At 36.4% G+C, this 26,393-nt stretch overlaps 1 protein-coding gene across 4 annotated transcripts in view; it reads right to left on the reverse strand.

Annotated features, from left to right (window-relative positions):
- LOC120635986 (serine/threonine-protein kinase OSR1-like) overlaps positions 1-26,393 on the reverse strand; it is a 53,174-nt gene that overhangs the window by 3,796 nt on the left and 22,985 nt on the right. For all 4 annotated transcript variants that reach the window (XM_039907200.1, XM_039907201.1, XM_039907199.1 and 1 more), the window contains 6 exons: positions 24,614-24,779; positions 23,042-23,189; positions 5,941-6,143; positions 4,165-4,341; positions 3,805-3,992; positions 926-1,121 (listed from right to left, as the gene is read on the reverse strand). In XM_039907200.1, the coding sequence (XP_039763134.1) occupies positions 926-1,121; positions 3,805-3,992; positions 4,165-4,341; positions 5,941-6,143; positions 23,042-23,189; positions 24,614-24,779 (1,078 nt within the window). The remainder of the gene's footprint in view (positions 1-925; positions 1,122-3,804; positions 3,993-4,164; positions 4,342-5,940; positions 6,144-23,041; positions 23,190-24,613; positions 24,780-26,393) is intronic.

The following is a 26,393-nucleotide window of genomic DNA, read 5'->3' on the forward strand; positions in this document are numbered from 1 at the left end:
GCGAGTTTCTGCAAACACATAATATTTAACATTTAAAATGTTTTTTTTTTTAAATCGCTTGGTAGTTTTCTAGACCTCTTATTTAATTATACCTATTATCTATTTATTATCAATAGCGATATATAATTTTTATTATTTAAGGGTTCATTTTCTAATTTTCGACTGCAGAATTTAAGTGTATGTGTGATGAGATCTACAATTATATCCCATATTAACCCTAAATACAGGGAAATTATTATGAAATGAGCAATTATATTAATTATTATATAATACAAGTCCTATAATCATTTTGCAAATTAAGCTATATTACTTTGTGACACAAAAATATTGATAAACATTCATATTCAATAGGGCGATCTACTTTTTAAATTTTTGACGTATACTCGGATCTTTTTATCGTCTTACAACAGCGCCCCAGTTAATCAGTTCCACTTTTCATTGGTAAAAAATAATAAACACAAAAATATATTTAAAAAATTACAGTAATAGTTCGGTGTAATGAAAACATCCTATATCGAGTATTAGCGGCGCGGTGCGGTAGCAGTATCAATTCAAGCGATTGCGGTGGCAGAAAAATTTTCGAATAGGAACATAATTCAATGACTGATTCAAATAAGTATTTCAAATTTCTTACTGAAAAAAATATTTTTTTAATTTTAAATCACGATCCCGATACTCGGGTGCGTTACCCTGGATTCATTCAGAAAAATTTCAACTCTGTTTTTCATATCTTGTAAAAAGAAGTATAGCTTCAATGATATAAAATTTATGATTCTTGATTATACTAACAGTGAATATTAATTTATTCAAAATTCACAGCTCAAATGCAACAAAGAATAATGCGCGTCACAGAAGACATGCATTTACTTTGTTGAAGTACGTAAACATAACATTCTAGATGCAATAAAGTTTATTATTTACTCACCAGGTGGAAAGTGACCGCCTTCGAGGGTGGATTAAGTCCATGGGAAACCAGCAGCTTGGCAAGGTTCGTGGAGATAGGCACAGAGTCCTGGGGGTCCACTAGACCAGCGCCTACTAACTCTCCGGCTATACCCTCTGCCGTGTCCTTGCCTGTTATGAACTCGAAACGTATATCGTTGAGTTCTTTTCGCGAGTTTCTGCAAACACATAATATTTAACATTTAAAATGTTATTTTTTTTTAAATCGCTTGGTATCTAAACCAAAAAATCAGAGTGAAGATTCATAAAATCCCAACAAGCTGAAAATCAGTAAAATTGTTCAAAACATAATTATAAATAATATTGAAAAAGTTCCCCATCATACCTGTGTATGGAAAATATTCAAGTTCACGAATTTCGGTAAAACGGTAAGTTTTATCACAAAAGTACCATAAACAAAAATTTTAGATCATAAAATTATCTACCAAAGGTGTATCAATACATTTTTTCTTACGAGCCACAGTTCCTGAGATATAACGATTAAAAAAGTTATAAAATTTCGCTTCACTACCTCATAGGTGGCGTGGAAACGTTTGCATATTATGACGATAACAACTTTTATACCGAATACGTTTTTGGCCATACACGAGAATGATCGGGAACTTTTAAATATTATTTATAATTATGGTTTGAACAATTTTACTGATTTTCAACTTGTTTGGATTTTATGCACTTCGAATGTCTAAATTGACCAGAACATGGATCTTTGTTACTAAGTTTAAGTTGTAGTACTGCTTTTGTACAGAGCTCGTATGGGATAATACTACTCTGCGTCATGCTTATTTCTGTCGCTAAGTAGCAATGCTGTGTTCCGCGTAATTACAAGCGTTCCTTGCATGCCCTGCGAAGGGTTGATATGTTTAAAGGCGATGTTTTTCCACTCACCATTAGTTTGACCAGCCGCTTGTTCCGTCAATTATAACAATGGAGTATTTTTTTTAATATGATAATAATAATAGTAATTAGATTTATTGCATAAATACACGTAGATAATCAGATGTTACAAATTTAGTTTTATTATTATTTTTTTTTAAATAAATAAATATACTACGACAATACACATATCGCCACCTAGCCCCAAAGTAAGCGTAGCTTGTGTTATGGGTACTAAGATGACTGATGAATATTTTTATGAATAATATACATAAATACTTTAGAATATATATATTATAAACACCCAGACACCGGAAAACATTCATGCTCATCACACAAACATTTTCCAGTTGTGGGAATCGAACCTTGGACTCAGAGAGCAGGGTCGCTGCAAACTGCGCCAATTGGCCGTCAAGTTTTTATTATTGAAACAGTGTATTACCATTAATTTGGCGTGCAACTTACAATCATATTATATGAAATAAAAACATAAAAAGAAAACTTTAAAAAATAAATTACAACCACAATTTGAACGCAAAAATATATAAATTATAATATCGATAGTAAAAATAATCTAAGGAAATGGAAATAAGCAGTTAAGTCAAAATAAAAGTATACTTTAAGGAAATTAAAAAAGTCATCCTTGTTGAACCGGAAAAATACCGGCCCGAATATTAATCTGAAGTTGTCTAACTACTTAGTAATACTTTATTGTTTTTTTTATATAAGCTAGCTCCCGATGGTAAACTATGATGAAAACTAAGGTACCTAAATAAGCGCGCATGCCTGGAAAATCCCTATCCATTTTAAGCACAGTCTCCGGAACAGATATTGTAGAAAACCTAGGCAGGTATTGCAAGATTGCCTGCTACTTACTACGCGATGCTCAAAACTTTCAGATGTAATATTTCTGGCAACTTGGTATCTGGATTTCTGGTGGCACCTAATTGTAATTTTGCTAATGCAATATAGATTTTATATTTTCTTTTTTATATGCTAATACGCTGATGTGTTTTCTAGCTAAGCAACTCAAGACTAATAACATAGCTGTTAACAGAAATCTTTCCATTACAGGTCCAGCAGACGAAACCTAAAGCATATGTTGCTGGGAAGCACGGGCGTCGCAGAACAACGCGAAGTCTATCTGAAAAGCCTGAGGCTTTGGGTCGATTCCCACAACTAGAAATGTTTGTGTTAAGAATATTAATGTTTTTCAGTGAATTCATCAGTCATCTTAGTATCCATAATACAAGTTACGCTTCTCGCGATGTGTGCATTGTCGATAAATATATATAAACTAAAATACCCAACAATATTCCCCGAGTTACTTAGCATCTTCTAGCAAGACTAACGACCGAATAAAATGCATCAAGCTGGTTTAGTCCGAATCAAACTTTAGGACTTCTAGAACTTCGTGCGTTTTTTTAGCCAATCAGTGGGACGGTACAGTTACACTCGCAGCTAACTTCCGCGACAACATTACGTTTGAATCAAACTATACAAGCAGAGCCATAACAAAAATAGGTAGTACTACATGCATGATCGAATCTGAGCCCAGTTGGAAGCGGCGATAACTCAGTGGGACTTCGACTTCACTTTCGGGAGGCCGAGTTCGAATCCCAGCACGCACGCACGCACGCACGTACCTATAACGACTTGTTGGTTGTGAAGTCGACCAATCCGCACTGGGCCAGCGTGGTGGACTATAGCCTTAGCCCCTTCTTATTGTGGGAGGAGACCCGTGCTCTGTAGTGGGCCGGTAATGGGTTAATATGATGATGATGATAATGGTAATAAAAAAAATTACAATTCCCATAGAAGGCAATTTGTTTTCCTGGGATAAAAAGTAACTCTATGCCAATAATAAAGTGGATTGGTTGCTTAGGTAGAGCGTGAAGGAACAACAGACAAATAAACTAGCAAACACACTTTGGCATTTATAATATTAGTATGGATATACAAACTCACCTTAGCCTCAAAACTAAATTAATCACGACAGGTTCAGAAGGAGTGGCTGCCGGCTGTGGTACTGCCTGTTGTGTTACTGCTGGTGGTGTTACTGCTGGTGGTGTTACTGCTGGTGGTGGTACTGCTGGTTGCGGTACTGCTGGTGGTGGTACTGCTGCCGGAGCAGTCTCCTTGGTCGCCAGTGCATCCTGTAAGTAGCAAAGGCACATCTAAATTCTTCACAGATATTAATGTACTTTGGCTAATATTGGTATAAAAAATGCATATACTGCTTTGTTCGTATATTTGGAACTGCCAGTACGATTGAAAAAACGTTTTCGATACTATGTCCATTACACCCTTTATAAGCTCATTACTTACCTCTTCATTTTCGCTGCCACTAGAGTCAGCCCGCTGTAATTCGTTCATCGGTCGTTTTTCTGGAGCCTCCTCATCAGAACCGGCCGCTTCAACCTCATCTTCCTCTTCACTCCACACCCATTCACCGGTCACAGTGCGGTGGAGGCGACCCGACGCTCCCGGTTGACGTTTACTGGCCTGTAATGCATATAAACTTGTATACAACGTGTATATGAAAACCGAATCCGAACCGAATTAATCTGTGAAACCGAAACGCTGCCATAGCTTTTATTGAAATAAATCGGATACAGCCCTAACATCACATGTAATATTAAAATCAAGTGACTACGCGTACCTACCAAAGTGTCAGCTTTGGTAGGTACGCGTTGCGTAGCGTGTCGGTGTTTTATCTTCAATAAGGTTGTCATAAGTAAACACTTAGAATGTTATAAATTAGTTCGTATGGAAAAATAAAAATTCTTCTCTTGATAAGTTAACAAGACTTCCAATAGTGCTTCGTAGGTTGAATTCCGATAAAATGATAAACCACAGAATCTAAGGGCCAGTGCACACCACGGTTTTTAAACGCCCTTTGAGGGATTGTAGCGATACAGTCGCCCTACGCACGCTAGTCCGACGCAGCCTATGAACACCAGTATAAACACGCGTTTGAATCGATACAGACGCGCATGTGTAGCGATACAAACGCGATGCAAACGCACGCATATTGCATTTTTGAGCAGAAACTCGTCGATAGTGGCAAGATGGCTTCGACCGTTGGCTAGTGAGGCGCGTCAACGGCGCGTTCAAAAACGAGGTGTGCATTCAGCCAGGGGTCAACCTAACCGGGGACATAGTTTCTTCTCAGTGCCTAAAAACAGATATCTTTAAACAGTTTTTTTTTCATTTGACTATAAGTTGACCTTTGAAAGATTCTCACTTTCATGAATAAAACCGGGTGGTTAGAGCTGATGCAGTCCAAAATGGTATACCTTAAAATGGCTTACCTTTTAAGAGTATTTTGGAAGTTGTATGGGAGATATATATATTAGGTCTACCGGAAAGTTATGTCCGTTTTAGAATGAAACAAAAGAATACATTTTTCATACTTTGGATAAACTTTATTACACAATATAATTGTCATCATTATTTATGACTTCTTGCCAGCGTGATGGCAATTTGTATATCCCATTTTTTTTTTAATGTCTTATCTCTAGAGGCCAAAAATTTAACCAGTGCTTGTCTGATATCATCTTCGTTCTTGAATTGTTTGCCCCGCAAGAAATTTTGTAAGGACAGAAACAAGTGATAATCAAATGGTGCTAGGTCCGAGGAGGATGGTGGATGCGACAGAATTTCCTCTAACATGATCTTGATAGTATCGTCGTCTATCAAAGATGGTCGGCCAGAGCGTGGCTTTTCAGAAAGGTTGAAATCACCTACATGAAATTTTTCGAATCCGAAACCATCTTCTGCATGTTCTATCAGAAACTGTACCTTCACCAAACACTTTCAATAAATTTCTATACACTTGTGTAGCATTTCTTCCTTGTTGGAATTCGTACAAAATACAGTGGCGTAAATGACCTTTTTGATACATGGGTACACGATCGCGTCTCACTAAATACTAACAACAATGATCTTAGTTTTAGTTCATCTGCGACGAAAATGTGTATACATTGTTAGCGATCAAAAGAGAGAGCCATGTGTCACAAGAATATGCGCATACTTGCTGTAACTGATTGTAACCAGAGCGGACAGATCTTTCCGGTAGACCTATTATAAAAAAAATCTTACCTTGTGAACTCTTGTTTCCATGCTGGGGCCAATAGCAACAAGTGTTTGGGTAAGGTACTTCCTGTCTTTGGCTTTTTTGAAAAATGGGTGCTTCAATAGCTCCGTTGCACTCGGCCTTTTCGAAGGGTCCTTTTGCAAACAATCTATTATCATTTTCCTAAATGTTTTCCCATATATTTTGTACTGTTCTTTCTCATCTGCACCTAAAATTTTAAAAAACAATGTTAACGAAATAAAATAATCAATTTTGTTTTTTTATGTAACTATTAAATTTCATTAACAATACAAATTTATAGCCAATGGGATACCAACCAACTCAATAGGGAAGTTAGGGACCGAGTGCTATCTTTTTGAGTTCTAACTTTTAGAGTTATGCATGTTTAAAGCAATATCAAATCACTTCCTTCAGCGGTGAAGGACAACGAGAGTTTTCCATAATGTTTTCAAATGCGTGTGGAGTATGCCTATACACACTTGGCCAGCGTGATGGACTACAGCCTAAACCCTTCTCATTCTGAGAGGAGATCCGTGCCCTGTAGAGCGAGTAGGCAAATATTGGGTTGATAATGATGGCATGTTCTGTTTCTACTACACTATGATGTCAAATCAATCAGAATTCTAAAATATTTAAATTGGTTTGTGTCATAAAATTAAAACAGCAATCAAATAAAGAAATCTTGCAATGAAGAAATTACAACCTGGCACATTGTAATCACTGAAACAGTAAATTCACGAAGGTATATCTGAAAACACGCAGGAGCAGATTTTATACTTAGCTTAGTTTGGGTTCGCATAATACAATTTTTTGTGGTACTTTTTTAAAGCGTTTGTTTGGAAAGGTTATCAAAATCAAGTACTACTTCGAAAACTGCGTTTCTATTGAGCCACGTATTTTGCGATCTTTCAAAGGCGTTAGATTGCGTAGACCACCAAATAATACTTCTAAAACTGGTACAGTCCTAAATCTCATTTCGACTTCGCCTGCCTAAGTATCTGCCAATAACGAGTTATCTGATGGAGCCAAAGCTTTTAACTTTGTTTTTGTGGAGTGCCACAAGGATCACGACTCGGTCAATTGCATGGAGTAAAGTATAATAAACTCGTCAGAGATTGCGATTTCGGCACAATGACAAGTTGATGACGAACAAGCGTCTTGCGGGCCTAATTAAATTACATCAAAAATTTAGTGTACGAACCATGTGCTGCGAAATATCTGCAACAAAATAAAATCATTGGGAGGAAAAACCAATAACCGCAAAGGCTTTTTACCAGTGCAGCTGCGAAAGATAAAAGAAAAATATAATGCTTTTTGTTTGAGAAAGGCAGTCGTTGGAGCAGTAAATTACAGAAAAGCACAAGACGGCACAGATCAAATTGAAGGATAAATTTTGCAGCAAACTAGTATTTAATTTCGATGCTTACTATTTTTAACCCCGAAAAATACGAAATTACAAAAAATTTACGGGTTATTTTCTAAATTGCGGATAATGGACTGACGTTCAGCATTGAGCTAGGAAATTAGCGTTAACTGCAGACAGCCTTGTAACAAACAATACAGTGGAACAAGTAAATAATCTTATAGCACTATAGTACACTATATTAACATCAATGCCCAGCATATAAAGGGGCAACTACCGACATCCAGAACTGAGTTAGAGTTTCCTTTCTTGCATTGTAGTGTAGACTACGCGGGACCAGTGATGATAGCAGAGCGAAAGGGCCGAGGTTGTAAACTTTTAAAGTTTTTCTTAGCAATCTTTATCTGCAACACGGTTAAAGCCTGTCGGCTACGGCACTGTCGTGCGAAGCCTTTATTTCAGCCTTAAATCGTATGGTTAGACGCCGTGGAAAACCGCTAAGTATCACATCAGACCAAGGTACTAACTTTATTGTTGCTTGCAATGAGTTAGCTCAATTTCTTGTAAATCGGACCTTCAAAATCATATAGCCCAAGAAGGCATCGAATTGAAATGTGTGCCGGCATACACACCTCACTTTAAAGGGGTAAACGAAGCGGCAGTTCGCTCCACAAAGCAAGATCTTAAAAGGTTGCTGCGAACTACTCATCTTACCTTTGAGGAGATGGCTACCTGCCTCGCTCAAATAGAGGCTGTTTTCAACTCGCGTCCGCGATTTTAAAGCTTTGACTCCCGCTCACTTTTAAATTGGGCACTCACTGACGTCGATTCCGCATCAGCACATACCTGACGATGCCAAACGCCAATCGACTCGAGCGATACAAGAGAGTCGAAAGAATTAAACAGCATTTTTGGCGTCGATTCTTAGTTAGGGAAGGGAGCTTAAGGTCGGAGCTCTGGCGCTCATCAAAGAGAAAGCCCTTTCCCCTCTGCTTTGGAGTATGGGTCGCATAGTAAATGTTTATCCAGGCAGCGACGGCGTCGCTAGGGTGGCTAAGGTAAACACTATACAAAGAGCATTTAACAACATTTGTCCCTTTCCAGAATGTTGAATAGTTTCAACCCGGGAAGCATCTGCGGGCACGATATACTCGTATGTTTCACACGGGTACATCGCACGGGCGCGGCGGCGAAACGCACTCGCAAACGGACCACCAAAGACGCGATCAACTATTTTGTAGACAATTGTTCCCGGCGTTGTTATTCTTATTATAATCAGCTGATTATACAGTCCACTTAGTTTCATTTATAAAACACTAGCCGTTTCCAGCCCGCTTCGCTGGGCGAATTGAAAAAGGAAATAAATTACATTTTATGTTTCATTTTTATTTATTTCTTTCATATTTTTATTATTCTCCTTTTTTTTATTTTTGTATGAACATAAATAGGCCCCGCGGATAGAACTGTAAGCATCGATATTGTTTAGACTTACTCAAATTCCAAATTCCATGGATTTAGCCTGTATCTTTCATCCAGGTGATTTTTCTCACTAATATTTATTGTAACTTTCAATGTGCAATCATTATAACATTTCCGTGCCTTTCTTCCAAAAATTAATATTAATTGACATGAAGAAAAAAATTTGAAATGAGCATTGAAAGTTTAAGTTAAAGTCATTGCAAGTCTCATATGTGAAGTTGAAATCTGTCTAGGTTCAAGTGCGACGAATTTTCTGTTAACTAAAATTTTCTCCGTGCCATCAATTTTTTATAGAAAATTAATTGTGCATGTTTTTTATGAATTCTATTGGAATAAGTACCTAAATTTCTTTTCCACATCTGATGTGCTTGGAAAATGCATTCATTTTAATCTGTTGCATTTCCGCGATCCCGCAATAAAAGAATAACCGACGGTTATGTAGTCTGCAAAAGTAAAATGAATGTAAAATTCTTAGTCCGTTGTTTGGATAGCTACATGTAAAGTTAAGTTTTTGAATCCTCTCAATGACTTTTTCTCCGCTGCCAAAAAGACGATTGTTGTAAGGAAATACACGAATATCCCTACATACACGAAGATCCCCACCAAATTTGGAGTCTGTAGAAGTTACAGGTTAGAAATAAAAATTTTAGATTTTAACACCCACCCCCGCAATTCCTGTCGGAAGTAGACTTTATTGAAATCCATTTTGAGATGTTCTTTATGTGAATAATAAAAGATTCCTACCATATTTAGAATTTTTAGAAGCTATATTTCGAAATTGAAATGTTTTATTGTTAACACCCACCCCCGCGAACCTTATTGGAGGTGATTCATTGTAAAATCCGCTCGAAGATCATTTTTATATTAAATATAGAATACTCTCACTAAATTTGGAGTCTATAGGAGCTATCGCTTGGAAATTGAAAATTTTCATTGTTAACGCCCCCGCAATCTTCTTTGGGGTGGGATATCGTAAAATTTGTTCATAAATCATTTTTACATCACTTATAGGAAATTCCTACAAAATTTGGAGCTTGTAGGAGCTTTAGCTGGAAAATTAAAAATATGAATTGTTAATACCCACCCCCGCAACCCCCTGTGGGGTGAGCTATCGTAAAATTCGTTCATAGCCTATTTCTACACCTCTTACAGAAGATTCCTACCAAATTAGAAGTCTATAGGAGCTATAGTTTAAAAACGGGAATTGTTCATTGTTAACGCCCCCGCAATCCCCTTTGGGGAATGAATTTCTTAAAATCTATTCATAGCTGACCTCTACATAGCAAAAGTAATATTCCTACCAAGTTTCACGTTTCTAAGTCTTATGGTTCCCGAGATTTCGTGGTGAGTGAGTGAATAGATGGGAATTCTTCGATTATCATCGAAATTTTTAACTTTTTATCGGGCTTTTTTAAAATTTTCTTACATACAAAACTTTCTCCTGACAATTCTGAAGATAAAAAAAGCCCAATTGGTCCAGCCGTTCTCCACTACCGTGAGTAGATTCTTAGCTGAATGTAAAAAACCATAATCCGTTTAATACACTCTGTTGAAATCCATGAAAACAAAAGAATCAAGAGAAAACGTTTTTTATTATCCCGTATTAGCGGGATAAATGTTCATAAAAGTAAAACAGCAATAAAAAAATGAAGGAACGTTAGAATTCGAAAAATAAATAGCCATAAACCATCTAGGAAAAATTTCGCATCGAATGGTGGTAGTTTCATGTCGATACGATCAGTGGTTTAAGCGTGATTGAGCCTCAAAGGAACACCATTTTCATTATATATATATATAGATAGATACATCATAGCGGCCGTGAGGACGCCAAAATTTTCCATAGATGGTTGTGTAAGAGTTTTATTTTTCAAAATATCAACAAATGACTTAGTTTGATTGATTGAAAGTGTGTGGGAAATTTGTTTATTGCCCGTTTAGGTTTGATATGTAATAATTTATGCGGGAAAACTGTTTCCGTAGGAAGTAATAGGTTGGGGACAAAGTCTTTACGTATTATACTGCCCTGCTAAGCCGAAAGGCGCTATCTCTCAGATACGCCATTTTAGTTATTTTTATACCATTCAATAGCTAGAATAATTTCGCATCTAATGGTATAAGCCAAATAGCGATATCTAATTTAAAACATTAAAATTAACCACTAAAAAGTTTTTTTATAACTCAATTTTTCCTCAAATTACTAAGAGATTTGACGGCATGTCGTTTTTATGAAGCCAAATAGCCTTACGTTGACATATGCTAGAAACGCTTAAAAATGTTAATCAAAAACTTAATTAAATTTTTTTTCAGCCAATAAGCGGTAAGTTCGTCTTTCTAAAAAGTTCCGGAGTTAGCGCTTTTGCGCTAAGTAAATGTGTGTTTTATTAGTTCGCTATGGTTTGAGATACGGCTATACCTAAGTATAGTAGGTAATTATAATTGACTTTAGTATCTTTAGTAATAAGTATTACACTCACTTCACAATAGAGCGTGTCGTGACATGAAGATAAACATTAGTAACGATCATTTCTTAGTTTTGTTTGCGCAAGGAGGCAAATTTGTTTTATGGTGTGTTTAAAATAAGGCAAATGTTATTAAATACAGTATTTCTAATTACGCAGAGATAAGCTTTTGTGTATTAATGTCAAGGTAAGTTTTTTATAGTCAATTCTCTAATTTCTCACTTTATTTGAGGTTAAATTAATTTTAAACTTGAAGTTTCGAGAACAACTCTTCGAAATTACAAGTGTTCATCTCAGTAGTTAATTAGACACTCAACTGCACATCAATTGTGACATGTTAACCTTCAGGCATGCAATACGAGTCGTATTCGGTATTCGATATTTCAATATTCTTGATGTGCCATCGACTGTAACTACACCAATCAGTCATATCACATCAGAGTAGTTATATGTAAAAACGCAATACACACTGTTTTTATTTACGATAGTGTAAAAGTCGATCTACAAGGACATGACGTACTAATACACGTATCTGTGGTTTGTTAGTTTCCTGAGAAATCTAAAAACAAATCGAGAAGTCAAATTTATATAACCAAATTGAATGGAATAATATAACAAGTTGAGCGAAATCTATGTTTTAATTATAAGTCAAGTAAGGAAATGGTGGTTGGTTTGTTGCAGATCCACCATGTCGCACGGAAGCTCTAAAATAATGATGGCCTTAGCACAAAAAAAAAAGTCTCTGAGAGAAAAATTTAAAGGTTCAAAGAAATTAAAGCGTAACCTTCAGAATAACGACCCAGACTTTTTTCCCATGACTATCCTTTATCCCAACAAGACAGTGCAAAACAATATTTTGCTGAAAACAAACAAAATATATTACCAAATGTTTATTTTCCTGAAGATTGCATTAAATCAGAGCCATCTAGGGCTCACTTATTCAAACCAAATTTTTAGGCTTTGTTCGGACTATTAAATAGGTGGTTTATGTGAAGATTGCACAAAATCGGTTGAGCGGTTCTTCATTTATCACATTTTTTGTAACTAATAAATTCAATAAATGGCGGATCATTTTGTTAATGGGGCAAAGTAACAAATTGAAATTTCAGATGGGGATTGTGCTGTCAAATTGGAACTTTTTTCAGTGTTGACAGTATCAGCATGTTGTTATGTCATTCATGCGGTCATTTAATTTTAGACATGCTTCGATTAAAGCAAATTGTTTTTAATATGATTTCAATAAGAAATTAATCAAATGTAACCACGCTGTATTAGATGTGTTTTTACACATTTTTTTAATTATGCATCGGTAGGTCTAGAATTACCTTGGGAATTATGTTGTAAAAGCGTATACTCAACCCCACAAAGAAGTTCTGCGCCTTTCGCAGACGATATGCAGATATCACTAATTTATGTCCGTTTCTGTTAAGTCGATTCTTAATATCAGCTTTTTGTTTATAAAGAGAATAATATTATTTTGTCTCACAAAGACTATCTATACCTAGAGTAAGTTCTCTAAATATGGACCAGTCTTATAATATGGACCATAGCAACATTAGGCAAAATTTCGCTGCTATCAATGTGAAGTTAGCTGCATTCGATGGCCTTACCTGGCCGCGGTCCGCCAGTGAATTCTAACGGAGCTACATGTGCGTACGTGTCAGCGGCAACCATTGTGAGATTAGAGCACATTATTACTGCTATTATAATTATTATATTTGAACTGTCCCCATTCGGGAAACGTTATAGTGTTACTAATTATTCGTCAAGTAATTCGTAGCTGTATCTTATAACATTATTTTTTTACGAAATTATAACTTTGATATTGCATCATTTTGAAGTATGGACCTATGAATGGTTTTAAAAATGGACTGGTGGTCCATTTTTAAAACCTTGGTAAACCTTGTTCACTTTTTGTTCTAGGATATGGCGACAACACCTAAACAAAGCAATAGGCAAAAATGGGACAAAGATTCTATGACTCTGGCGATATTGGCTATTCAACAGCGCAAAATGGCTTACTTAAAAGCATCCAAAATCTATAATGTGCCAAAAACCACACTCATCCGTTTATCTCAAAACAAAAAGAAGCCTTTACAGGAGGTGACAAATATGAAACTCGGGAGGAAAGCAACATTTCCCGCCGAGTTAGAGGCAGATCTAGCTGCATATGTACTTAACATGGAAGAACCTGGATTCGGACTAACTAGGCGGGATATTATGCTATTAGCCTATCAATTGGCTGAAAAAAATAGTTTGAGTCATAAATTCTCCAAACAAAAACAGTCAGCTGGTAAATCGTGGCTACGTTTGCTTTTAATACGCCATCCAAATCTCTCATTTCGCCAACCAACTGGTACATCCATTGCGCGGCTAAAGGGCTTTAACAAAGAAAACGTTAACGCTTTCTTCAAGCTGTTAGAAGAAGCTATGCATAAATTCAAATATACGGCAAACAATATATACAATGTTGATGAGACCGGAATAACTATGGTACCGTCATAAATGCCAGAAATATTGGCCGAAAAAGGTAAAAGACAAATAAAGTCTACAACATCAGCTGAAAGAGGTTCAACAGTGACTTGCGTAATATGTAGGAATGCCAGCGGTTCATTTGTTCCGCCGATGATGATTTTTCCACGCAAACGAGACATCCAAAGAGGAGCTCCACCTGGTACAATCCACGCGTGCCATCCATCAGGCTGGATTCAAACTAATCTATTCACACAATGATTTAAACACTTCTTAAAACATGTCAAGCCTTCTGCTGCTTCTCCTGTACTTTTGATATTAGATGGGCACGCCACGCATACGCGAAATATTGAACTTATCGATTTGGCACGAGAAAACCACGTACAACTATTATCATTGCCTCCACATTCAAGCCACAAGATTCAACCACTCGATCGCACATTCATGGGTCCTCTAAAAAAATATTTTACTGAAGAAACTCGTCAATTTGTACGAAATAAAGCTCAGGCTGCTACGCATTATGATATTTCTGAACTATTTGGGCGTGCCTATATAAAATGTAAGCGTGCTGAACTTGCCATTAATGGTTTTCGTGTTATCCAACTGGGATTTACCCATTAGATAAGAATGTTTTTGAAGACCATGATTTCATTGATTATGAGAATAATCAGTTAATAACACAGCGCTTAGTCCAATCATCGTTAGTGAGCGTATAAAATTTTGATGATGACCATGATTCAGACAAGACTTTTTTTGACAACTCCGAATCTGAACGAGCAGCTGATGAACCACAATCCAGAATCAACAAAACAATTGATATTAAAGCTCAAGCACCAGCCGTACTCATTAACAAAACTGTATCCTCAACAGTCGATGAATCACATTCCATAGCTAACAAAACTATTGATATCCAAGCTGAAACACAAGTGTAATCAATTGAAGAATCTGGGCCTAGCGCTGTAAATACAGTACAAAGTTTAGCTAGATTGGCATTAGATGCAGCTTGTCGATCGAATTCCGAACCATCTAAAGAGCTATCAGATTTCATATCCGCTGGTCCTTCCACACGTATGTTTGACAACAGTCGTTTTCTGTACCAAGCTTAAAGACAAAATTGTAACAGAGGAAGAAAAGCATCTAAATCAACTTTTTTGTCTTCATCACCATATAAACTTGATTTGGAAACATCAATAAAGCGAAAAGAAGATGTAGAATCAATGAAAAAGAAAATAAATTTTGCAAAAGAGATGGAGGGTCCAAAGAACAATGCAGGGGATAAAAATAAATCTGAATTAAAAAGAAAATTAGAAGAGAAATCAAAGAAAAATATAATGACAAAAAAGAAATCTGCACCAAAGAAAAAACTTGAAACGGAGCCAATGAAAAATAAGGAGACAAAGAAGATACCAAAAATAAAAATAGAACATAAGAAAAAACAATCGAAAATCGAATCGAAAGAAAAGGCTCAAAAGAAAAGAAAAACACATGAAAAATTACGGAATTCAACTTCTAGTTCTAAGGATGGTAACTATTCGGTAAACGATGCTACTGACGAAAGTCCTGATCGATCCCAGAATGATAATGCAAAATGCTTGTATTGTGAAGGTCTTTTTTCCGAAGACGTTCGCGGAGAACAATGGGTACAATGCCCTTCTTGTCAGCTATGGGCACACGAAGAATGTTGAAGTGTTGCAGTGTTGTTTTTATGTGTGAATTTTGCAAAGAGAATTAAGGAATGAATATTATGTAAAAATTGATTGTTTAAGACTATTTTTACAATAACCATTATTGTATCTACTACACTGAGGGACGTTATTATAATTGTTAAATAAAAATGGGTGGTATTCGCTATTAAACGTAGTGTGCTCCATATTAGACACCATAGGTCCATTTAAAAAACCTAGTAGTCCATATTGAGCTGCCTAATTTAAAATTTTTAAATTTGTAATATTTTATAGAAAAATTAAGTTTGTTAAATAATTTGTTTCTTTAAGACATTTTAAGTATAGCTTATAATTCCAAAATAGTTTCTGGACAGATTGAATTTAAAAAGACTGATTTAGCTTCCTTATTTTGTGTTTTATTTAAACAAATCCTTATGGTAGTCCATATTTAGAGAACTTACTCTACTTATAATAAATCTGTGACTAGAAGATTTCTGTACATTTAATATATTTTGATAAATATAAAATTTTGACCGAGGGATGCTTTATAATCGAGGCTGAGTCCAAAACAGATTTTTATTGAATTTTTTCCGTCTCTCTGTCTATCTGTATGTTCGGGCATCACGTAAAACTACTGAACGGATTTAAATAAAATTTGATATAGTTGTACCTGATATTCCGGGTCAACCAGAATCAGGGTATAGGATAGTTTTTATCCCGATAAAAAGTAAGAAATTTTGATCAATTTTACTTCATAGCTCCGTTAATTTTGAATCGATTTGAATAATTCTTTTTTTTATGTGAAAGTGTGTACTATTAAGCATATATTGTCTAATTTTAATGAAGATCTGATGAATATTGTCGGACATAAAGGACAAAACTCTTCACAGATAACAGCACGTCGCTAGGCATATGGGACAACGATCGAATGCATGCGTATCCTGGAATAGCTCATAGGCTTATTTTTATCCCGGAAAAGCCAACAGCTCCTACATCGCTATTTTTTCGCATTTGTCTTCCAAAATCCGCACAACGGAGTTTTAGATTGACGTGTTTTTTTTAGTTAGGCATAGTTGAAATATTATCAAGCTTTTGAGTTCGTTTGGTTGACCGCGCTAATCTAATACACAAAAATAGGATAGAGAGAGTCCAGAAGAAGTTTTAACGGCACCTTGCATACAAGAACATCATTTAAAAAAGGTCAGTACCTACGCTGATCTACTGAATGTATACGAAGCGTTGTCACTGTCTGGTCGCAGGGACTTTATTGATCTCTCTTTCCTGAAAAGTAAAATAGACGGAGGGATCGATTGCTCAAATCTGATAAGCAGGGTGCGATTGGATTGCTTTGCATAATGCAAGGTCGCATATTATGAATAAGCTAACGTTCAGACCTAGAATAGCTAGATCAAATATGGGCAGATCCGCTCCATTGTATGGAATAAATGTTACCTACAACAAATTTGGTTGGAAGTGCTGGCTTTTGGATATTTTTCGACACTCCGCCCCGTGTTTCAAAAATAAAGTCAAAAAACTTAAAAGTACGGCATGATTGTTAGTAATTTTTTTTTTTAGTTATTTTTTTTTTCTTGGTTATGTAAAGTACTTATTTTAGGGTTTATTTTTTTTTACTCTTTTTCATTTTAAATTTATTTTGTTTAGCGGCTAAATTGATGGTAAACAAAGAGTTTCTTTTGTGTTATGCATGCTGAGTTAGCCTTTAAGTGGGGTGTACAGCATTATAAAATAGGCATATATTAAGATAGGTTTATTTTATTACACGTTGGCTTCCTAATAAATAAATAATAATTTTTAATGAGAAATGTTGCAAAAACTGCAATAAATATCCTTTTTGAGAGCGTGTGAACATACGACTACTTTTTGAAGTTGACTTATTCGCGGAAGAAGTCGCGCTGGTCCTCTAGTCAGTGAATATAATATCAGTACTACCGATGGTCCATCACTGATTACATGTTCAAATATTGCAGAATATAACAATCAAAATGTAAACAACGCAATTCCAAACATGTCGATTGCAGACGAGCAAAACATGTCGTACCATCAGCTTCTACCGGTAGTATCGCAAAATGATAACCAAGAGATAATCTCGAATAATACAGTTGATAATGTTGATAGTGCGTGCGCCGAGTTAATTAGGACCCAGTGTGTTGAGGTAATATTTCAAACAACCGATGTTGAGATACTACATACTGATAACGTAGAAACAATTACTACAGAAAACGAAGAAATACGAGCAATAACGATAGCACAAAATGAGCACAAAATGACGATATAAATAAAGTAAGTTCAGTTGATTTGATAAATTATACTAAAACAGGGACAATAAGAAAGAGAAAGAAGTATGAAGTGCCATTAAAAGAACGAAAAATATCTATAATTATAGAAAAAAGGGAGAAACATAATGTGAAACCCCCCTGCTCTTAAACATGCATGCTTTTATGTATTACAAACATACCGGCAGAGCAAAGAAAGCAATTGAACAATTCTTTTTGGAATTTAAGCGATACAGAAAGAAAAGATTTTATGCTGCACCACACTTCTTCCCAGTCTGTAAAGCAAAGAACTGTCAATGAATCTGTTCCAACTAACTACAGAAGACAAACTACATTCTTCTATTTTCTTAAAAACTCACAAGGTTGCAAAACTTTCTTTTTAACTACCCTGGGTTATAAAGCAGCTAACGACAAGCCTTTAAAGACTGCTTTGGGTAATAATAAGGATGACTCCGTCAGTGCTCCAGTAGACAAAAAATGCACTAACACTCTTTACAACAAAATTGACGATGGTCCTATAAAGAAACACATATTTAGTTTTGAACCCAGCATATCCCATTATAGACGTGAACACGCGCCCAAACGGTTATATTTACCAAGTGACTGGTCGATTACACATCTACATACAGATTACGTAGTAAAAAATCCTTCGATCACATGCTCTTACGACAAGTACCGAAAAGTTCTGCAAGATTTGTATATTTTGTTCGTAAAACTGTGTAAAGAATACAATTTGCACGATAAAACGCATGATATAGACAATCTCAAGGAAGACTGTGAGTGCTGTACCAGGTGGGCAAGTCATATAGAAAGAGCCAAGAGATCAAGAGAACAATATCAATCTGATTCCAACTTAGCCAACGCTGACACCATTGTGTACTCCGCAGACTTACAAAAAGTCATAATGCTACCGAGAATCGATATGTTTAAGTCGACTGTTTTCACTCACAGGATTGTTGTATATAATGAAAGTTTCGTGCCTATTGGAGCTAGGAAAGGTTCAAAAGAATCCAGTATCTATCCTGTACTTTGGCATGAAGCATTGTCTGGACGATCTAAAGATGAGATCATAAGTGCGTATTATCAATTTTTAATGTTCTATCGGGATATGAAAAATATTGTACATTGGGTGGATAATTGATCTGCTCAAAATAAAAACTGGACGTTTTTTTTGTTTTTAATCTATGTTATAAATTCGGATCAGATCAATGCAGAAAAGATTATTGTGAAATACTTCGAAGCCGGGCACACATTTATGTCTGCAGACTCTTTTCACCATAGAGTAGAATTGGCGATGAAGCGAATGAAAAATAAAATATACAACTTTGATGACTTTTGCGAAGCTGAAAACAGTGCTGGAAAAATGTAAATATCAAAAAAATGACTCCATTCATAATTAAGAGCTTGAAGAAGTCTCGGTTATTAAAGATCTTGGTATTATAATGGACAGTAAGCTCACTTTTAAAGATCATATAGATTACATTGTCTGTACAGCTTGGAAACTTCTAGGTTTTATCAAGCGCAACACCGCCGACTTTAAAAGTACTGAGTGTATTTCCGGGATTTACAGTGCGCTAGTACGCAGCATTCTCGAATATGCGGCCCCGGCATGGAACCCGCACTACAAAACATATGTTGACAGAATAGAGCGTGTACAACGTTCCTTTACGAGGTATCTGGCCTTTAAAGACAAAACCTGTCCCTACAGATTTGATTACGACGCTCGCTTAACTCATTTTAAAATCCATTCCTTGGAAAAACGTAGGCAAGTGACTGACCTCTTGACTCTCTATAAAATTGTTCGTAATACTTTGGATGCCCCTGACCTGCTTTATCAGATAAGTATCAATGTTCCCCGTCGTATTCCGAGATACCCAGAGTCAAAGACCTTCTTTTGGATTTCTGGAGAAGCTGTTTGCCTTCTTTTCCGCTTTGGTTGCCGTCACAGGCAAAGCAGTAAAACAAGTCACTAAAACGCGTTGGAGCGCTAGACATGTAGCTGTCAAGATGCTTAAAAATAAGTGTGAGGTAGTTCTTGAGGTTCTGGAACAATTAACAGATACATCTCAAACTTCCGAAATAAGATCGGGAGCCAGTCTTCTCCTGACAGCCATGCAGTCATTTAACTTCCTGACTTTTCTTGGCTTTTGGGCTGCAGTGCTACCTGAAGTAGATGACGCACAGATTTACCTGCAGCAACGAGTATCAAGTGTGGATAAGTGTGCTCAGAAACTCTGCACTTTGAAAACCCTCTTAGTGGAAAGTAGAGACCGTTTCGTGCAAGAAGCAATTGACTTTGCTAAGACTCTGCGAAAAATTCGGAATCGAACTCAAAACGAGAAAAAATCGCAGAAAACACGCATGCATGGCGATAAATTTTCTGAAGATGCAGCTTTGTCTCACGAACAAGAAATCCATCGACGCAACGTAACCCAGAATGACGTATTTCACTTTAAATGTCTTGTTATTAATAAGGTTTGGATGAAAGACATTAAGGGCTAGAAAATTAACTGGAGTAACATTCGAGAAGTTGCATGACCTCGACGGTAGTGATCCCAACAAATTGTTTTTTTTCATATTACATGACTCAACCTGATCATAATATTTAAGTGGTTCGCGGTAACACGAGGAACTCAATACAAACTGTGCCGCTCGGAAGTTACTCCCTTAGAATATCATCCATGCTTTAATTCTTTGCCACACCACTGTTAATATATCTGCAGAATCGGATAATGATTTATCGGAATAAGAAACATTTTTTCATATTTTTTTTTTACTAGATGTGCCCTGCGGCTTCGCCCGCGTAATTTTGGGAGGCAGCGCACTGCTACATAGTCTACACCTATAATATATGAGATTTTTAGTTTTTTTTACAAACATTGTTTTATCTTACGTTAGATTTTTTTCAATGAAAAGTATACTATATTATTTCTAATACCTCCAAGAATATGTTCAAAAAGTTTCATGAATATCGGTTAAGTAGTTTTCGTGTGAAAGCGTAACAAACAAACTTACATTCACTTTTATAATATTAGTAGGGATAGGGATTTTTTACTATTTCTTTTTAGAGCTGAATTCTTTTTACCGATTAAGCAAATTAACGCTAATTATATTAAGAACTGAATAAGTAGTTTAATGTTTGCCTACGTACACTTTCATTGCTATTAAATATGTGCACCCTCATCTAGGTCCCAATGTAAGACTGAATATCTTCATATCTTGTATTGTTATGATAAATATTTTGTTACATTTATGCTAACTTAAGTCCGTGCTGTAGTCGTATAGCTTACCATGCTATAATACAACATGCCATATAATTTCAATTTAATTGGAACTATAAAAATAAATCAAGAATCCAAAAGAAGTGCTGTTTTACTCAGCGAGATATCCAGAAGGTGCAAAGACTCCTCGATTTTGCAAAGCTTGCCGATTTGCAAAACAAAGACCGCTTGCACTGTCAACTAACTCGTACGGTTTTTAAAAAGGTTCCCACAAAGCAGAACAAGACAAAAAGAAAGTTGCAATCCTCAGGTACAAGGCGATATACCAGAGTGTGGTTTCACTGCACAACAGGGAAGTAACCCACAGAGAGTTCTTGAACACAGCTGCAGCGGATGCAAGCTGGAGGGCTATCTAACAGCTCCTTCCACTTGTCGTGTGTCGGAACCGTATAATAATCGGTTGTCGGCCACGGTTGAAGCTAATACCAATTTTTAGCACTCTACGCAAAGCAACTATGTACGATGGACGTACTCGAATGAAGTTCTTTGTTCAGTATTCAAACCATAGTTATCCAATTTTAACAACTGGTAATATTGAGTTCACTCCTATTTACTATGGTTCCGTTCCGGCGATCGCTGATTGGCCGAATGCCCGGTGGCACAAGGCACCACCAGCGCTCCTAGCGGTCGGAAAACGCATAGACTATCGCCATTATTGTTCGAAACAACGTTCGTTCGTAACGACATCAAGAATAAAAACCCATGACAAAGAATTGCTCCAGGCGTATTTCAAGTCCTTTTCTTCATTAGTTTTGTGTAGTGCCGTGCCCAATCAGCTGGAAGAAGACTGCTACGTAACCTGGACTTCCCATAACTGTAAGTAGTTCTTTTTATTGCTTTTTTTATTGCTTGTTGTCGAATTTGTGTAACTATAGGTAAAACTGAACATATCTAGGTCCTTCGAGAGAAGAATTCCCCATTCTTGTTGTCATGTATTATTATTTAAGAAGAAAACAAAGAAAGATAGCCCAGAAAAGACAATATTGGGTGCACCCAATCCTGAGGGAAAGATTTAATTTGGGAACATTTCAGAACTTAATAATAGAATTGAGAAGTGACGAAATTAAGTTTTTCAATTATTTTAGGATGTCAATTACTACATTCACTCGAATATCAGTGAGCATAACCTACCAAAATACAAGATTATCGGCACCGACATCTGACAAATGTGAATAGCGACATTCGTACTCATAGGCGAGCGAGATCCGACACGATTGTTATCCGGACGTAGGGGGCTGGCAAAACACCCGACATTTCTTGTCGGCGCCGACGCAAAATCGGTTTCCGTAACAAGTATGAATAGCTTCATATAAAATACTCTGCCACTGGAACCTGCTCTAACAGGTTGGTGGACTGCACCAGAGGTCTTGCCATAACCTACAGATTGTTGTTCTTTACAGTTCACGGTGCATAAAAAGCGTGAAAAATTTTGCGGGAAAAATAGATTTTATTTAGCTATGCTGCATATGCGGCTATTAACTATAGTTACTTGCGCCTTCGTAATATTTTCACTGTCCCATTTTCTCGCAGTGTCTCGAGCTAGATCCCCGATCCCACGCTCACTGTTTGCTTCAAACAAACTTTGATGGAGTATCCTAACTGTGACATATTTGCATATGACCGGAATTAATAACTATACCAGTTACTCCAGTTTTCTGAAAGAATATAACTGACTCCCTACATTGATTTAATTTAATTTATCTACGTGTTTTTTATTTTTATAATTTTTTTGTACCCTAACTTGAAATAAATATGTTTTATTCGAGTTGTTCATAACTATAATGAGAATAATAATGTAAGTGGATATGTCCGTACTCATTTATAAATAAATAAATAACGCCACCACACGAGGTTCCTTCACAATGCACACATATTGGACGGCCGATTGGGGCAGTTTGCAGCGACCCTGCTTTCTGATTTATATAGTTTATATGTATATAGTATTTATTTTTATTATTCATAAAAATATTCATCAGTCATCTTAGTACTCATAACACAAGCTACGTTCAATTTGGGGCTAGATGACGATGTGTGTATTGTCGCAGTATTTATATTTATTTATTTATTTTTTATTTAATCAAGTCATTACTATACCTGTATCTAAATTCGGTGGGTCATTCTGCAAGGTCAGCATTAAAACTTTCATCGGTGGGTATTTGTGGTATGGCGCGGTCCCAGTCGCCATCTCTATCGCCGTTATACCAAAAGACCAGATGTCCGCTTTGAAATCATAGCCGTGGTCCTGAAACACGTACAATTATAATATTTACAATCATTATTTATTTATGTTATTTATGTTATTTATTTATACCCTCTTATACTTTTATTTGCACACAAATAAAAATACAGAAGAATAAAAAAAACACGGACAGAAGCAGCATACAAAAGGCGGCCTTATCGCTTCGTAGCGATCTCTTCCAGGCAACCTTAGGATAAGGAAAAGGATAACAGACTGCAGGTTGTGCATATTAAAAAAAAATACACACAAACAACTACATACTAATACTTGAACTAGATTACGCAAACAAACAAAAATCATGACTCGACAGCAAGCCTGTTTCTTCGTGAAATTCCGTTTTTCATAAATCACGCCGGAACCATAAACTTTAATGGGGTAAAAAGTGTGTTAATCCAGCTTATAAACTATCTCGATTCCAAGTTTCAGTCAAATTGGTTCAGAAGTTGCGGCGTAAAGAGCACACTTACATACAAACAGTTAACATTAAGTACGTTCGGCTACACTATTGCGATTCCCATTACAGTACAGCTGCTGAAAATATGCGTTCCTGTTTAGATATAGTCGAATGGACTACGTAACTTTGGATTGGCATGACATTATCGATAAAATGTTGATATTGTTTATTTATTCTTCGAAGGAATAATTGTCATTAAAAACTATGATACATTACTAATATTATAAAGAGGATTTTTTTTTTGTTTGTTTGTACCCAATACGCTCCGAAACTGCTAAACCGATTTAAACCATATTTTACCAATATAATGCTAAATTACCACGGAAAACAACGGGAAAACTGACAGTTCCCGTGGGATTTCCCGTAAAAAACAGTAATTAGTGCGGACAAAGTCGGGCAATAGTATCATATAGGTCTTTTGTAGGGTGTTCCAAATTCCACGCCTGCGTCCAAGTGCGGAGCTACCATTCCAGAACCTTGGGACCCCAACGTCCATCCTTTCTCAGACTTATGTGCCCCACCCATTGCCACATCAGCTTCGCGACTCGTTGAGCTATGTCAGAAACTCTGGTCCGGCAGACTAGATGGCAGTCTCCTCCGATTATGAGAAAGGGTTGAGGCCGTAGTCCACGACGCTGACCCATTGTTAGTGGTGGACTCCACACACCTTTGCAAATATTATGAAGAACTATCAGGCAAGCAAGTTTCCTCGCGATATTTTCCTTCACCGTTGAGGCAATTAATGATATTTTAAAACGCACATAACTTCGTGCCGGGATTCGAACTCGGCTCCCCGAAAGTGAAGTCCAGCTCCTGCCGACTGGGCTATCACCGCTTCAAGCTATATATGTTTTTTAATAAATACAGTGGTGTACAAGGTGCCAACTGTTTCTCATAGTGTCATAAGACCAACGTAAGTGTTTGACAGACGTCAAAAATGGATTCATTCGGCCGGACTAAAACTTATGTTTACCTGTTCCATGACTTCAGGCGCCATCCAACACGGCGTGCCTACAAAGGTATGTCTAACTTTCTGCCTGGACAAATCCCTGCCTGTAGCCAGCCAGGCAGACACTCCGAAATCTGCTATTTGTACCGTCCCGTCCTCGCCGAGCAAAATATTACCAGCTTTTATATCCCTGAAAGGAATTATATCACGGTTCTATATTGAGTATTTTTTTCTGAAGAATGTAAAGCTAGCCCGTTGTTTTTGAAATGAAAACGCGCTGAACACTTATTGGGTGAACAAAAATCATGGAACTCGCGTCACCGTCACCGAAATATTATATGTAGACTGTACAACGTGTAACCGAATTACGAAATAATGTTGAATGTTGCATAAGTATATTTCATAAGGAATCACGCTGTAAAAATATTAAATCAAAAGGAGCAAATTTATTTTTCATACAAACGAATTCAAAACATTCTAAGGTTTTACTTATGACAACCCTATTGAAGATAAAAGACCGACACGCGCATAGTAACTAGGCTTCGACGCGTACCTAATAAAGTGGCAGGAGTCACATGATTTAAATTTTTTTGTGATGTTAGGGCTGTATCTGACAGCCGACTGGCGCAGTGAGCAGCGACCCTGCTTTCTGAGTCCTTGGCCGTGGGTTCGATTCCCACAACTGGAAAATTTTTGTGTGATGAACATGATTGTTTTTCAGTGTCTGGGTGTTTATCTGTATATTATAAGTATTTACGTGGATTATATTCATTAAAAATATTCAACAGCTATCTTAGTACCCATAACACAAGCTACGCTTACTTTGGGGCTAGATTGCGATGGGTCTATTGTCGTAGTATATTTATATTTATCTTAATATATATAAATCTCCTGTCACGATGTTTGTCCGCGATGGACTCCTAAACTACTGAACCGATTTAAAATTAAATTGACACACCGTGAGCAGTCCGGTCCAACTTAAGAGATAGCATAGCTTAGATCTTTAATTATAGTCGCAATTTTATTTTATTGAAAATTATTTGTCTATAATTAATTGACAGTCACATGTTACACATATACTACTATACTCATTTAAGGCTTAGCGATACTGAATACTATAAAAACCAAATCAAACGCAGACGAAGTCGCGGGCAACAGCTAGTTTATTGTATATTTATATTTATTATTTCTTTCCGTAAAGTGGCAATGGTTCGCTCAAAAACTATTAGGTTTCGGTTTCACAGATAAGCCTCAGAGGCAGTACATAATATATACGCTTTCAATGAGCTATACATACACTGTTTATATGTACATAGATTTAATTTTCACTTCTATCGGCAGTCCTCGAAGACTGTCCCGCATGTTGTTTTTTTTAACTAGTATCGTACGCTTAGTGCTGGGCAGCGCGCCTTACTTCGTCTCGTTTTTACTGTAACCTAAGCCAAGTCAATAGTCATAGTACACTATCCATCTCAAGCTAATTTATTTCCAAGGGGAAGACTACTGTCAATGAGTCAAAATGTTTGTCACAAACAAACTGACAAATTCCTTACAATTTGAAAGAAAGAAAAATGTGTATTTGGGAACCACAGACAAAATGAACATTTTTTTAAATGACTAAAAAGAAAAAAATGTTTGTTGTTCACATCACATCAATGCATGTTTAAATAAATTATTAAATAAAAAAATATAAATAAATCTAAAAGTAATAAATTATGTTTTGTTACAATCTAAGTGATAGCCACAGACCCATAACACAGACTGATGACAACTGACAAGTAACAAACACACAGCGCCCTCTACC

This window comes from Pararge aegeria, chromosome Z (genome assembly GCF_905163445.1).
Source record: "Pararge aegeria chromosome Z, ilParAegt1.1, whole genome shotgun sequence".
NCBI lineage: Eukaryota > Metazoa > Arthropoda > Insecta > Lepidoptera > Nymphalidae > Pararge > Pararge aegeria.